The sequence below is a fragment of the Cucumis sativus genome, unplaced genomic scaffold (assembly GCF_000004075.3).
Source record: "Cucumis sativus cultivar 9930 unplaced genomic scaffold, Cucumber_9930_V3 scaffold54, whole genome shotgun sequence".
NCBI lineage: Eukaryota > Viridiplantae > Streptophyta > Magnoliopsida > Cucurbitales > Cucurbitaceae > Cucumis > Cucumis sativus.
In genome coordinates, this window is record NW_022279554.1 from 428,211 (window position 1) to 442,931 (window position 14,721).

General features: G+C 41.2%; 1 protein-coding gene and 1 long non-coding RNA gene across 2 annotated transcripts; both read right to left on the reverse strand.

Annotated features, from left to right (window-relative positions):
• Positions 1 to 251: 251 nt before the first annotated feature.
• On the reverse strand, positions 252 to 3,230 carry LOC116406021. Its single transcript, XM_031889721.1, has 6 exons — positions 2,438 to 3,230; positions 1,976 to 2,179; positions 1,454 to 1,905; positions 1,058 to 1,363; positions 822 to 935; positions 252 to 653 (listed from the first exon to the last, which is right to left on the reverse strand). Exons 1-6 carry the CDS (start codon positions 3,228 to 3,230, stop codon positions 252 to 254), a joined length of 2,271 nt encoding a protein of 756 aa, XP_031745581.1.
• A 9,897-nt stretch (positions 3,231 to 13,127) lies between these two features.
• Positions 13,128 to 13,474, reverse strand: LOC116406015. The gene is made up of 2 exons (XR_004219096.1): positions 13,349 to 13,474; positions 13,128 to 13,243 (listed from the first exon to the last, which is right to left on the reverse strand). It is a non-coding gene; the product is annotated as an uncharacterized LOC116406015 (long non-coding RNA).
• Between the last annotated feature and the right edge of the window lie 1,247 nt (positions 13,475 to 14,721).

A 14,721-nucleotide genomic window follows, 5' to 3' on the forward strand; every position in this document is an offset into this window, starting at 1 on the left:
TCCTGGTACAAAATGTGCCGATTTCGTAAGCCTGTCTATGACAACCCAAATCACTGTGTAACCCTTCAGGGTTTTAGGCAATTATATAATAAAATCCATAGATACATTCTCCCACTTCCACTCTAATATACTCAAAGGTTGCAACAAACCTGTTGTTTTCTATCTTGGTGCTTTAACCTACTAGCACACCAAGCACTTACTAACAAGATTTTCCATTTCTCTCTTCATATTACGCTAGTAACAAACTCTTTTCAAATCCGGATACATTTTTTTGTGCTACTTGGATGCATGAGAAATGGGAAACTATGAGTCTCAACCAATAACCTTGTCTTAATTGCATTTTCTGTTGGCACACACAATTCTCTCTCAAACATAAGTTCATCATCAAAGGATATGGAAAACTCCTTAACTTGCCCTACTTCTACTAGGCGATGCTTCTCAATCAAATAAGGATCAATGAATTGAACCACAAGAATTCTTTGTCTCAAGATCGGATGTACTGACAACTGAGCTAACTGTGAGGTGACTTCCCCCACTGAAACTACAATCTCAGCTCTCTCGTGGTTTTTGTCTAATGAAACCTGTCTGGTAATAAGTGCTGTCAAAATGTGATACTTTTCTACGAAGAGCACCAACTTCCACATTCGCCTTACCTAGATGGTACAAAATCTCACAATCATAGTCATTTACTAACTGAAACCATCTTTGCTATCTCATACTCAACTTCTTTGAGTGAAGAAGTATTTTATACTCTTTTGGTTAGAAAATATCTATATCTTTTCATCATACAAATAGTGCCTTCAAATCATTAATGTAAAAACCACAACTGTCAATTCCATATCATAAGTTGGATAATTTTCCTCATGACTCTTCAACTGACGAGGAGCACAAACAACTACTTTAACTTGTTGAATCAGAATACCTTTTAAATTTTCCTAAAAGAATCACTATAAATTACGAAACTTTCTGAACCATCATGTACGGTAAGCACGGGAGTTGTACAAGCTTCTACTTAAGATCCTGAACACTATCCTCATAGGCTTTGTCCCAAACAAACGGAGTCCCTTTTCTTAGTTAACTGAGTCAAAGGAGTAGCCAAACGTGAAAAATCCTCCACAAACCTCCGGTAGTACCCTGCTAAACCCAGAAAACTACGAACCTCACCAACTGTGGAGGGTCGAGACCAACTGGTAACAGCTTCTATCTTTGCAGGGTCTACTGAAATTCCCTCACTGGAAACCACATGACCAAGAAAAGTCACTTGCTTCAACCAAAATTCGCACTTCGAGAACTTAGCATACAGTTTATTGGCTCGAAGAGTCTCTAATACCTTATGTAAATGTTCCTCATGTTCGACTTCAGTCTTGGAATAAACCAAGATATCATCAATGAAGACTATCACAAAAGTGTCCAAGAAATCCTTAAACACCCTGTTCATCAAATCCATAAATACAGCAGGTGCATTAGTCAAACCAAAAGACATCACTATGAATTCATAATGTCCATACCTCGAACGAAAGGCAGTCTTAGGAATATCACGGTCTCTAATCCTCAACTGGTGATAACCTGACCGTAAGTCAATCTTAGAGAACACCGTGGCTCCCTGTAACTGATCGAACAAATCATCGATTCTGGGTAAAGGATACCTGTTCTTGACTGTTACTTTATTCAACTCTCTATAGTCAATGCAAAGACGCATCGACCCATCCTTCTTCTTCACAAACAATACTGGTGCACCCCAAGGTGACACACTAGGTCGAATAAAGCCTTTGTCAAGCAATTCCTGTAACTGTACCTTCAGTTCTTTCAACTCAGCAGGAGCCATCCTATAAGGGGCTCTAGAAATAGGAGTAGTGTTTGGCTCCAACTCAATGGCAAAATCAACCTCTCTATGTGGCGGTAGTCCTGGAAGATCTTTTGGAAATACATCTGGGTAGTCTCTTTACCACAGGTTCTGAAGTTAAAGAAGTCTCACCTTCCCTAGTATCCACCACACTTGCCAAAATACTCCAAGTACCCTGGTTGAGTAGTTTACTAGCTTTCATAGCTGAGATTACTTTAGGCAGTACTACTGTTCCTACTCCCTTGAATTTAAAGCTAGATGCAGTAGGGGGACTAAACACAACTTCCTTACGAGAACAATCAATACTAGCATGATTAGTAGCTAGCCAATCCATACCTAAAATTACATCAAAGTCACGCATATCTAATACCAACAAGGTTACGTCCAGTACACGACCAGCTATTTCAATTTCACATGCTTTAATCTTTTCCTTAGACAACATAATTTCTCCAGACGGTGTAGACACTGACAAAACATAGTCTAAGGGTTCCACTTCTAAGCATGCATGCGTCACAAAAAGCGATGAAATAAATGAATGAGAAGATCCCGAGTCAAACAAGGTCAAGGCAAAATGCCCCAATACTGGTAACGTACCTGTCACTACTGTGCCGGCCTTCTCTGTCTCTGATCTATTAGTGGCAAAGATTGTACCCCGCTGTGGAGGTCTCTCTCCCTGACTGCTCGATCCAGCCCCAGTAGATCTCAAGGGACACCTATCAGCCATGTGTCCCTCTTGCTTGCACTTATAACAGACTCTCGTTCCCATCAAACAACGACCCAGGTGGCGTTTCCCACACGTATCACATACTGGCCTCTCCTTGAGTAGTGTCTCCTGCACCGCCAGAACTCTGCTGGAAACTGCGAAAAGAATCACCTGTGGTCTCATGTTCCTCTGAGGAACTCCTACAGTTCTCTGCTCTACTTTTCTCTTTTGACCCGACGACGATCCCTTATTAAAGCTCCTTGGCTGTCTTTCATCCTTCCCAATACTCATATCCACTGCCAGACGCAGTGCTTCAGCTTGGGTAGTGGGCTTTAGTGCTCGCACAAAACCCCTAATTTCATCTCTCAATCCCTTGACGAACCTATCAGCTCTAGCCTGCTCATTACTAACAAGCTCAGGGGCAAAACGTGACAGCATATCAAACTCCTGGTCGTACTCCTCGACTGTCATATATCCTTGCTTCAACTCCAAGAATTCCTGGCTTTTGGCGTCTCTAAGGTTAGCCGAGAAAAACTTGGTATAGAAGCAGTCCTTAAACTGATCCCAGGTAATCTGCCTCACATCTCCACCTAGCATGCGCATGGTAGTCCTCCACCAGATAATGCCTCTGTCCCTCAGTAGAAAAGCAGCACACTGAACTCTGTGCTCCTCAGGACATCTCATGTAATTAAATATGGTTTCCAACAGAGGACAACCACATTTCAGCTTTAGTAGGATCCTCCAGTGACCCATCAAACGTCTGAGGGTCATACTTCCGAAAGTCCCTCAAATGTTTCGCCTCAGCAGAAAGTTGGTTAGGTAATTCTTGTGCAGGAGGGGCTGCTGGTGCAGGGGGAACTACAGGTGCAGGTGGGACTGCAGGTGCCTGCTGGTTTTGAGCTATGGCTGTCATAAGTTCTGTAAACCTCTGCTCCATGTGAGCAGACAGTGCATCAAACTCGACGTGAGTCACGGGTGCAGCAGGAATTCGCTGTTCAGCTTGACCCTCAGTAGGCTGATTACGACCTACTCCTCTACCTTCGGCCTCTACGACCTCCTCTACGTACTTCTTCCCTTGGCGGCATAATTCCTATTATCCACCAACAACACTCTTTAACAAAATCTTAATCATAAACATAAGCAAGTCTTTATCGTCATGCAATCTAGTTTAATTTAGGCAAGGTCATGCAAATAAACCATACATATAAGCATAAAGCATACCTGACGAGAGACGAAGGGTCGCGTTAGCCATAGGAACACAAAAACATAGACTTACATCGTAAGTCAGTCTACAGAACCTAAAACTTAGGCTCTGATACCAACTGTAACGACCCAACTTTTCTAAGTAAGTCGAGATCGTTAGTTTTTAACAAATAAAAGACTCTGATTAAAATAAAACAAAACGTAAGCAATTTAAAAAAAAAAAAAAAACATCTTCAAGTCAGGCCTGATTTTTAAACATTCAAGAAAACATAAAATAATACTGTTTACAACAAACGTTTGTAAACTAAATTTCAAATCAATCTTAAATAAGCGGAAGCAATTACACGTTTCCTATGGCATCACGCTTCCTTCCTGCCCCTCGCCGGTTTGCCGCCTTTATTACCTTTGCCTGAAAATTAAACATAAGAAGGGTGAGTATTTTAAATACTCAGTAAGAGACCCTCTACTGGTCTCGTCAGGGGAAAATAAATTGTTAAAGTTCTATTGGGACACCCTGTACAGTCGCAGTCTTGTGATCCCGTAGGATACACATTTCAGTCTAACGCCCCGAAGGACGTACATATCAGTCTGACGCCCCGAGGGACGTACATATCAGTCAAGTGTTCTGCAGAACACATATCAGTCAAATGCTCCCGAAGGTGCAAAATAAATTGGTGATCCCGTGGGACACCTACAAGGTAATCATCCCAATACAACCTAACAATCTATCCCCTCATTCCATTCAACCCATCCTTCAGATACTTCAAAACATAGAGTTCTTTCTCTCAACGTCCTAACAGTCAACTTATCTCACTTAGGTCATATGTCTGTCAATAACATACTAATACATCAGTCAATCAAACTATACAGTCAATACACCCCTCAGATCACCAGCACACAGTCATACTTTAGCGTAACGACACCCAATCTAAACGACAATCACAAGATCGCATCTGCATCTCATACAAGCATAATCTACAATTTTCGTCCTGTCCACATCCACACACATATATATATATTCCATGACAATCACAATATGCATTCCACATTAAGTCTACTTCAATTCCTATGCATATGTATATATATTTTCAGTCAATCCACAGTGTACATTCAGCACCGAATCTACACCCATACGTGTATAAACATAAGTATCATCTCAACATCTTTACTCAGTCAAAGATAATCATTTAGACATGCAATTCACAATCATAAGTGAGTCCAGTAGAAAATCCCTTACCTTCAAATTTGTTAAGCTCCTTAACCACGTTGAAGTCTATGAATAACGAACCTAAACATTAAGACAATTTCTCAATAATTCCCTTCAACGCATCAGTCATTTAAATTCAACCCAATGTGAATCTTTTTGCAACTTACCCAAATCTTCACGAAAGAAATCGAGCAGTGGCTTTGCGAAGAGATGACGTGCGACGGAGAGACCGTATACAAATGGCCGGAGAGTCGCGCGGCAGTGCAGACGACGGAGGAGAAGGAATCGGCGGCGGCTGGGCTGAAAACAGAGGAGAAAGGAGAGGGGAGACAGCCGGCGGTTACAGGTTCACGCGGCGGCCTTGCTTCGCGAACAGAGATGGCGGCCGACGGTTGCAGCGACGTCCGGCTGGGTTTGGACGGAACGGAGAGGAAAAGAGAAGATGGAGATGGCCGACGGCAGTTGCTGTGCGAACGGATGGGGCGGCTGACTGCGGTTGGCTGCGGCAGGACGGGAAGAAGAATAGGGAAAATGGGTGGGCGGCTGCTAGGGTACCGGAAGGAGAAGAAAAGAAAAATGAGAGAGGGGTTGTGTGCGCGCGAGAGAGAGAGGTAAATTTCTTTTTCTTTTCTTTTTATTTAAATTAAGTATAAAAATATATATATATATATAAAATTAAAAACAAAATATATATATACATACCTTTGGGGCATTACACACTGCCCACTTCCTCTTCATATCTTCCAAATCAACTCTCTATAAGCCTAAAAGACGGGATGAAGCCAACAAATATCGCCCTCCTCTTTCTACTACTACTAACTCATACAATGATACACTGTTGGAAAGGATTTTTGGAGGTTGGAGGAAATTTGGAAGAGAGAATTGAGATAAGAGGCTACTTGTGTTATTAGACACTTCTATTTTTTTGACTTAATACAAGTGGTAGGACATCCCTCTTATTTATCCTAGTTGTCACTCCTAAATGAATGGCTAGGATTTTGCCAACACATTCTTTATTTGACGGTTACAAATGACTGTCTAGAATATTCTTTACAATTACACTCATTTCTTATATTTTCTAAATGTATCTTCAATCTTCTCTAAATATCTCCTACAATTGATTTATCTAGAATATTGTAGTAATTAATACTTTATAGAAATTTGGCTTTTATTTGGGCTATGCCTAAATATTGTTAAACCCAAAATCAAGTTTATATTTCAACATCCTCTCTTAAACTTGATTTTGTTACTCCAAGCAGGTCTCTCAATTTTGTGAATTCTTCTTTTTTAAGAGGCTTAGTGAAAATGTTGGCTACCGGATCACGAGTCTTCACGCACTCTAACTATACTTCCTTTCTTCTGATGCACTCTCTAATATAATAATAATGTGTATCAATGTGCTTTATTCTGGTTGTGGAAAACTAGTTTTTGGCCAAAGCAATTGTTGATTTGTTATCTATGAAAACTTCTGGTTGGCTCTTCTTTTGGCAATATCATAACTCCTTTAATAGATTTCTCAACCAAGTTACATGAGGTAGCAACCACATATTATGCTTCACACGTAGAGAGAGTAACAATGGGTTGCTTCTTTGACATCCATGTGAAGGCAGTGTGCACACACATATGCACACACGCACACATGCACACGCATACACAAACACACACACATGTGCACACTCACACTCACACCCATCCTCACGACCACATGCGCACTCACACACGCACACCCACCCACAACGGGTACACACGCACTCGCACACGCACACGCACACACCCACACACGAACACACGCATGAGCGCATGCACACATCCACATACACATGCACGCAAACACGCACGTCCACCCATACGGGCACATGCGCACTCACACACACGCACACCCACCTACACGGGCACACGCGCACTCGCACATGCGCGTACAAGCACACGTACACACACAAATACGCATGCACACACGCACACGTACATGCACATGCACACACACGAACACATATGCACGCGCGCACACGTGCACACACATGCACTAGCACACACACACCCACCCACATGGGCACACACGCATCGACACACATGCACGCACGCGCACCCACACAGGCGTATGTGCACTCATACACACACAAGCACACGTACACCCACCCACATTGGCACACGTGCACTCGCACACACACATGCATACACCCACACACACGCACGCCCATGCGCATGCACGCACACGAACACACGCATGAACATACGCACACATCCAGACACGCACGCGCATACACACACACACATGTACGAACATACGCACACCCACCCACACAAACATATGCGCACTTGCACACATGCACACACACACACCCACACACATGCACGCATGCGTACATGCACACTCACCCACACGGACACATACGCACTCACACACACGAGCACACACACACCCACACAGACACACGCGCACTTTCACACACACACACAAGCACACGCACGCGCACACGCATATGTACACACACACATACATGCGCACATGCGCATGCACACACACGAACACACGCATGAACGCACGTCCACCCATACGGGCACATGCGCACTCACACACACCCACACCCACCTACACAGGCACATGCGCATGCACGCACAGGAACACGCATGAACGCATGTGCACACACGCACACCCACACACACGGACACATGCACATTTGCACACATCCACACACACATGCACGCACGCGCACACCCACCCACACGGACACATGCACATTTGCACACATCCACACACACATGCACGCACGCGCACGCGCACATCCACCCACACGGGCACATGTGCAGTCACAGACACGCACACACACACACACCCATGGGCACACGCACACTCTGACACGCACACACAAGCATATGCACACACCCACACACACAAGCACATGTGCATGCACACACAAGAACACACGCATGAACGCACGCACACATTCACACATGCATACACACATCTACACACACATGCACACATGCACACACGCACACACACATACGCACACGCACATCAATCCGCACGGGCAAACGCGCACTCGCACATATGCACACACACACGCACACACGTACATATGCACAAAGATGTGAAAATGAATTAAATTTAAAAAACAATTACATTAATTGTGTTTAGAATGACTTTTAAACTATATTCATTTAACTAATAACATTAATTAAATTATAATTTCTATTAATATTGATTTAAGAGTGTCATTAATGTAATTATATCAATATAATGCGATCTTATCCAATTTTACCAACAAAAAACAAGTCAAATATGGACTAGTAAATCCACACTCTTTGTCATAAGAGATATAATAACGTTTTTATGGGTCATTTTAAAAAATGACAAAACAACTTTTTCTTTTGAATTTTAGCAAATAGCATTTTTTATCTGAAAAAGATACATCAACCCATAATAGCACTACAAAAATCTGGGTTGTAGTGTCAGGTGAAAAAAATGAAAAATTGTCTTTATTGTCGTTTTTGAAAAGGTGGATCAAACCGACATTAATGATAAAGGTTTAATGTCGTTTTTAAATCGACATTAATGATCAGCCAGTTTTATTTTTTTTTTAATTTTTTGTATTTTGTAAAAACTAACATTAATGACCCCCCATTTTTAATTTCTTTTTACAAAATTGTTAGGTTTTAAAAACTAAATTTTTCCTCTCTTTCTTACTTTTCTCTTTCTTACTCTACTCTTTCCCTATCAATTTTTTTTTCTCTCTCCAAGTTGGTTTCTAATTTTGTTCTCTTCTCAATCTGTGACCCTAGATCGCGAACGGCAACCAATCTTCATCGTGCTTCCGCCCAAAAATCCTTGGGTTTCTTCATTTGATTGTTAACTTGTGACTGCTAGGTAGCATTATTGATTATTAATTGTCTTTATTTTTTCAAATGTGCAGCCTTATTCATACTATCTTTTGTTAGAAAAATGAAAGAAGAGAAGGCATAGAAATGAGCTTGGTAACTAGCATTCTTGTAGGTGGATTTGCCAAAATGGAAAATGTAGAGTAAGTAATTTTGGTATAGCTATTTGGAGTGTTATGTGAAGCACAATATCTTCATAATGTGATGCGTTTTGGTTTTCGATTGAGATCAATCTTGGTAATTAATTGTTTTGAATTGTGTTTTATTTTATCCCATAATATAATTATTCTTATTCGTCTATAACTTTGCTTATACCCATAAACAATAATTACTCATAATACTTTCAACTTTACAAATTTAATTTACCAACCAATCAATCCAAAAATTACCACTTTAACAAAATGATTTCAAATTTCAGAATTAAGCACATATCATTCCAACGCACTTAACTTCCACAAATCAAATAATTTCACACATAACACCCAATTTTTTTTAATATAACCCACATTAAAGTTAACTTACTAGTTTTGGGGTGTTGTAATCTTTCCTCCTTTGAGAAACTTTCGTCCTTGAAAGATCTAATCCTCGAATAGCTCGGGATAATGCGCTCTCATGTTGTCCTCTTTCTCTCAAGTAGCTTTCTCAACCTCGTGGTTTCGCCACAAAACCTTGACCAATGTAATTCCTCTGTTACAAAGCAGTTTAACTTCCTTAGCCAAAATCTCAATTGGCCGCTCCTCATAGCTTAAGTTGTCGTTAATTTGCAATGGTTTGTAGTCGACTATATGTGAGGGATCTCCACATACTTCCTTAGCATGGAGACATGAAACACATCATGAACTGCAGATAATTGCGGAGGCAAGGCCAAATGATAAGCTACAGGGCCAATCCTTTCAAGAATCTCAAACGACCCTACAAAACGTGGACTCAACTTCCCTTTCTTCTCGAATCTTAGAACACCCTTTATAGGTGCTACCTTCAGAAAAATCATGTCTCCTACGTCAAACTCAAGATCCCTACGTCGTTCATCAGCATAGTTCCTCTGTCTGCTCTGTGTTGTCAATATGCGAGCTCTAATAGTCAATGCAAAGACGCATCGACCCGTCTTTCTTCTTCACAAACAACATTGGTGCTCTCCAAGGTAACACACTAGGTCGAATAAAACCCTTGTCCAGCAATTCCTGCAACTAGACCTTCAGCTCCTTCAGTTCTGCTGGCGTCATTCTGTATGAGGCTCTCGATATGAGACCAGTACCTGGTTCGAGCTCTATGGCGAAGTCAACCTCTCTGCGGCGCGAAGTCCTAGAAGCTCCTCTGGAAAAATATCGAGATATTTCCCTACCACTAGCTCAGATGATAAAGATACTTTAGGCCCTCTAGTGTCCATAACACTAGCCAAGATACTCCAAGTACCCTGGAGCAGCTTACTAACCTTCATGGCTGAGATAACTTTAGGTAGAACCACAGTCCCTGCCCCCTTATACTTAAAACTAGTTACCTCAAGAGGGTTAAAAACTACCTCCTTGCGGGAACAATCTATGTTTGCATGGTTAGCGGATAGCCAATCCATGCCTAATATTACATCAAAATCTTGCATGTCCAATACTAATAAAGTTACATCTAAAACATGCTCTGCTACTTTTATCTAACATGCTTTTATCTTTTCTCTCGACAACATAATTTCTCCAGATGGAGTAGAAACAGACAACAGGTAACTCAGGGGTTCTACTTCTAAATTCATATGCTATACAAACACAGAGGATATAAAAGAATGAGAGGACCCCGAGTCAAATAATACTAAAGCCAGGTGTTCCAAGATTGGGAGTGTACCTGTCACCATTGTGCCAACTCTCTCGGCCTCCTGCCTATTAGTGACAAAAACTCTCCCTTGATGGGGGTGGGGAAGTCTGGTTCGCAACAACTCCGAATGACTTCTGAGGGCACTTATCAGCTAGATGCCTAAGTTGTCTGCATTTGTAACATACTCCACTTCCTGCTAGGTAACGACCCGAGTGAGGTCTTCCATAATTAAGAGTCATGAATAGTACCTTCAAGGTTTGGCCTGTCTGAGTAGCTTGTTGTCAGTGCCGTTGGAACAAACCATTGATCTCAAATTCCTTTGTGGTGCTACTATAGGCTGCTGCTCAGTCTTCCGTTTATGTCCCGAAGTTGGCCCCTTCTCTACAGCCTTGGCCAACATCGTCCTCTCATACAAACTCAGGTCTACTGCCATGCGCAGCGCATCAGCTTGGGTGGTTGGTCTAAGGACGCGAACGAAACCCTAGATCTCTGACTTGAGACCTTTGACGAACTTGTTAGCTCTCTCAACCTCGGTTCTCACTAAATCGGGTGCAAACTGGGATAACACATCGAACTTCTGATCATACTCTTCCATGGTCATGTTACCTTGCTCTAGTTTTAGGAACTCTGGCACTTGGCCTCTCTCATTGTGGCAGAGAAGAATTTGGCATAAAAGTTCTCCTTGAGCGGCTCCCAGGTGATCTTACTTATATCTCCACTCAACATCCTCTCTGTGGACTCCCACCAACCTCTGCTTCTATCAATCAGTAAGTACACAGCGTACTGAATCTTCTGGTCATTAGGGCACTTCATATAACGAAAGATGGTCTCCACCAACCACATTTGTGCTTTGGTGGGATCTGCTAAAGATCCATCAAAAGTTTAAGGGTTATACTTCCTCAAGTCCCTCAAGTGCTTGGCTTCGGCTAAAAGCATGCCTGGTAAGTGTTGGGCTACAATTGGGGCCTGAACTCCTGTAGCTGGAATCTGATCACCTACAGCCGATGCCTGAACAAGAGCTGTCTAGGTCTGTGAGGCAGGCTGTCGTTGTGCCATCACTTCAAACAATAAGTCTCTGTACCTTTGCTCCATAGCAACAAGGTCTGCTTGAGTAACAGGTGCAGTGGGGTTGACAGCTTGTACAGTTGGTTGTTCCCCGGGCTGTCCTCCAGGTTGTGCTTCAGGTTGTCCCGCAGGATGGTTACGTCCAGCTCCTCTACCTCCAATACCACCTCTATGAACACTTCTACATGGCAGCAGTTTTTTTTCCTAATTTCCACCATTAAAAGTCTTTTACTACGAGTTCATTCATAACATGCTTACTTATCTAGTTTAATTCATGCAAGGTCATATGCACAATCTTAAATTAGATCATAAAAATGTACCTGGCGAGTGACGAAAGACCGTATTAACCATAGGGATAAAATCAAAGACTTACATCGTAAGTCAGTCTACAAAATCTAAAACTTTGACTCTGATACCAACTGTAACGCCCCAACTTTTCTAGAAGGTTTAGGTCATTACTATTTAAGTAAATATAGATTTTTTTTTTAATATACAAGAAAATAAATTAAAATTTGAGGAAAAACTTTAAATAATAAAAATAAATAAATAGTTAAAATAACTAATCTAAATACTACTTTCGGCCCAAAAATAGAGGAAATATACTTAAAGTAATTGAACTGGAGTTCTGAAATAAATCTATGAAAATATAACTACTGAAATATAAATGTGAAAGAAAACTGAACGGTTCCCTATGGCGATCCACGGTCACTTCTTATCATTCGCCAGTTTGCCCTTGCCTCTACCCTTACCTGAAAACTAAACATTTAAAAGAGTGAGTATAAATTTATACTTAGTAAGAGACCCATATTGGTCTCAGTATGTGTCTGTTAACCTAGAGTCATGTAACATGGTACTGCATACTATTGCGCTCCCGAATGCATACTATCCAATGGTCCCGTAGGGACACATTTGGGCTCTCGGTGAACCCGAAGGAATAACCCTATAGAGAGTCGGGTTGTAAGTGATCCCATCGAATCACATCTCAAACCAGCCACATAGGCATACATAGGTGTGAACCCGAGGGACCCTCATATGGTATGACTCTAACAGGCAAAACTAACAGAACACTATAGCCTATACATGCTTATCATAGCATCAACATCTTAGCTCAGTTACACATAACTCAAAAGTCACATATTTGATCATAGCATGCCTCAACAAAGAATATTATATCTAAATCATAATATGGTTTACTAAGTAACTATTTATACGGCCATCTCAAATAGACATATTATACATCTCTTACTTACACTACTAAACAATACATAACATACATGCAACTTCCAAGTAGGGTTTAGTACGAAAAATCTCTTACCTGGAGATTCACAAAAGAAATAGTACTCCTCTGATTGAGAGTCAAATCCTCACAATAAACTCAGTCCTAAACATGAACAAAATTAAACTTAATAATTTTGTCAATCTATCACTTTACTGTTTAATTAGGCAACCAATTCAATCAAACTTACCCCAAAGATTTAAAGTTGATCTCAATACAACCTTAAATTGAAATTTGCACAATTCAATTCCTCAACCACACCTTAACCTTCAAAAAACATAATACAACTCATTCCAGTGCTAACTTATTTAAGACCCAAAACAATAATTATTTGGGCGTACCAAACCCAACAAGAACTAAGCAAAAACTCACCAAGGGCTTAAATATGTTGCAGACGGCTAAAACTGAAGGTGGCTCGGCTAGCAAGGCTTCGGCTCGGGTCTTGAGACTCACGGCTCGCATACGGCTCACACAGGATCGACTCAGTTGTGTATGGCTCGCGTACGCTTACATGGAACGGCTTGGATCAAAGAGATGACTCACGCGGCTCGGTGAAGGGACACGGCTTGAACTGACGCGGCTTGGACGTGTGGCTCGCGAAAAGAAAATTGTCATGGCTTGCATCCTTGACTGTCAAGCGCGATGATGTCCGGCGGTGCTGTGCAAGTGGAGGCTACGACCGATGATGGTTTCGACAAAAGAGAGGGTTACGATCGACGACGCGAAGGAGGAGCGCACGGCGGAAGATAGGGGTCGTTCGACTGTCCGATGCAACACGAGTCGACACGGCTGGAGAGAAACGAACGGTTGTGCTTCGTGACCGTGATGCTTCGACTATGCGACCGTGACGAGGACTCTCTCACTGGAGTGTTGTGCGCGACGATGGCTGAAGTGGGGCGGCGACTGCTCTAGGGTTGAATGGTGAAGAAGAAAGAGGGGTGGAGAAGATGGACATGAAAAATGAAAGAGGCTTATTTAATATATACAATAATAATAATAATACAGTATTATTATCATTACTATTGTCATTATCTTTATTATCATTATTTAATTTCCCCAACGAACTCATTTTTTTCTATTTCAAATAATTTTTCTCTTTCTTCATTACCGACTCAATATATCATCAATAACTTCTCTCTTTTCCATAATAATTATATTATGAATAATTATATTATCCCATAATATAATTATTCTTATTCCTCTATAACTTTGCTTATACTGATAAACAATAATTACTCATAATACTTCAAACTTTACAAATTTAATTTACCAACCAATCAATCCAAAAATCACCACTTTAACAATAGGATTTCAAATTTCAGAATTAACCACATATCACTCCAACGTACTTAACTTCCACAAATCAAATAATTTCACACATAACACCTAAAAAATTTCAATATAACACACATTAAAGTTAACTTACTAGTTTTGGGGTGTTATATTGAAATCAATCATTTCCTTCATCCACCTTCATCTACGTTTGTGCCCAGCTCTCACGACCACCATCAAAATATTTTTCTCTCCAGTGAATCGTGTTTGTGAGATAGCCAGATTCAGCATTCACCACCCACAAATCTCCAACTCTGAACCCATTCGGTTAGATACCCACCTAAAATCGGACTGATTCTGATTCAGCAGTCACAACCCACACGTTTCAGCAGTCACCGGTGAACCTATTTGATGAGATATCTGGTGAACCCATTAGTTTGTAGCTTTAAAAAAGATAAACTCTTATACTTTTG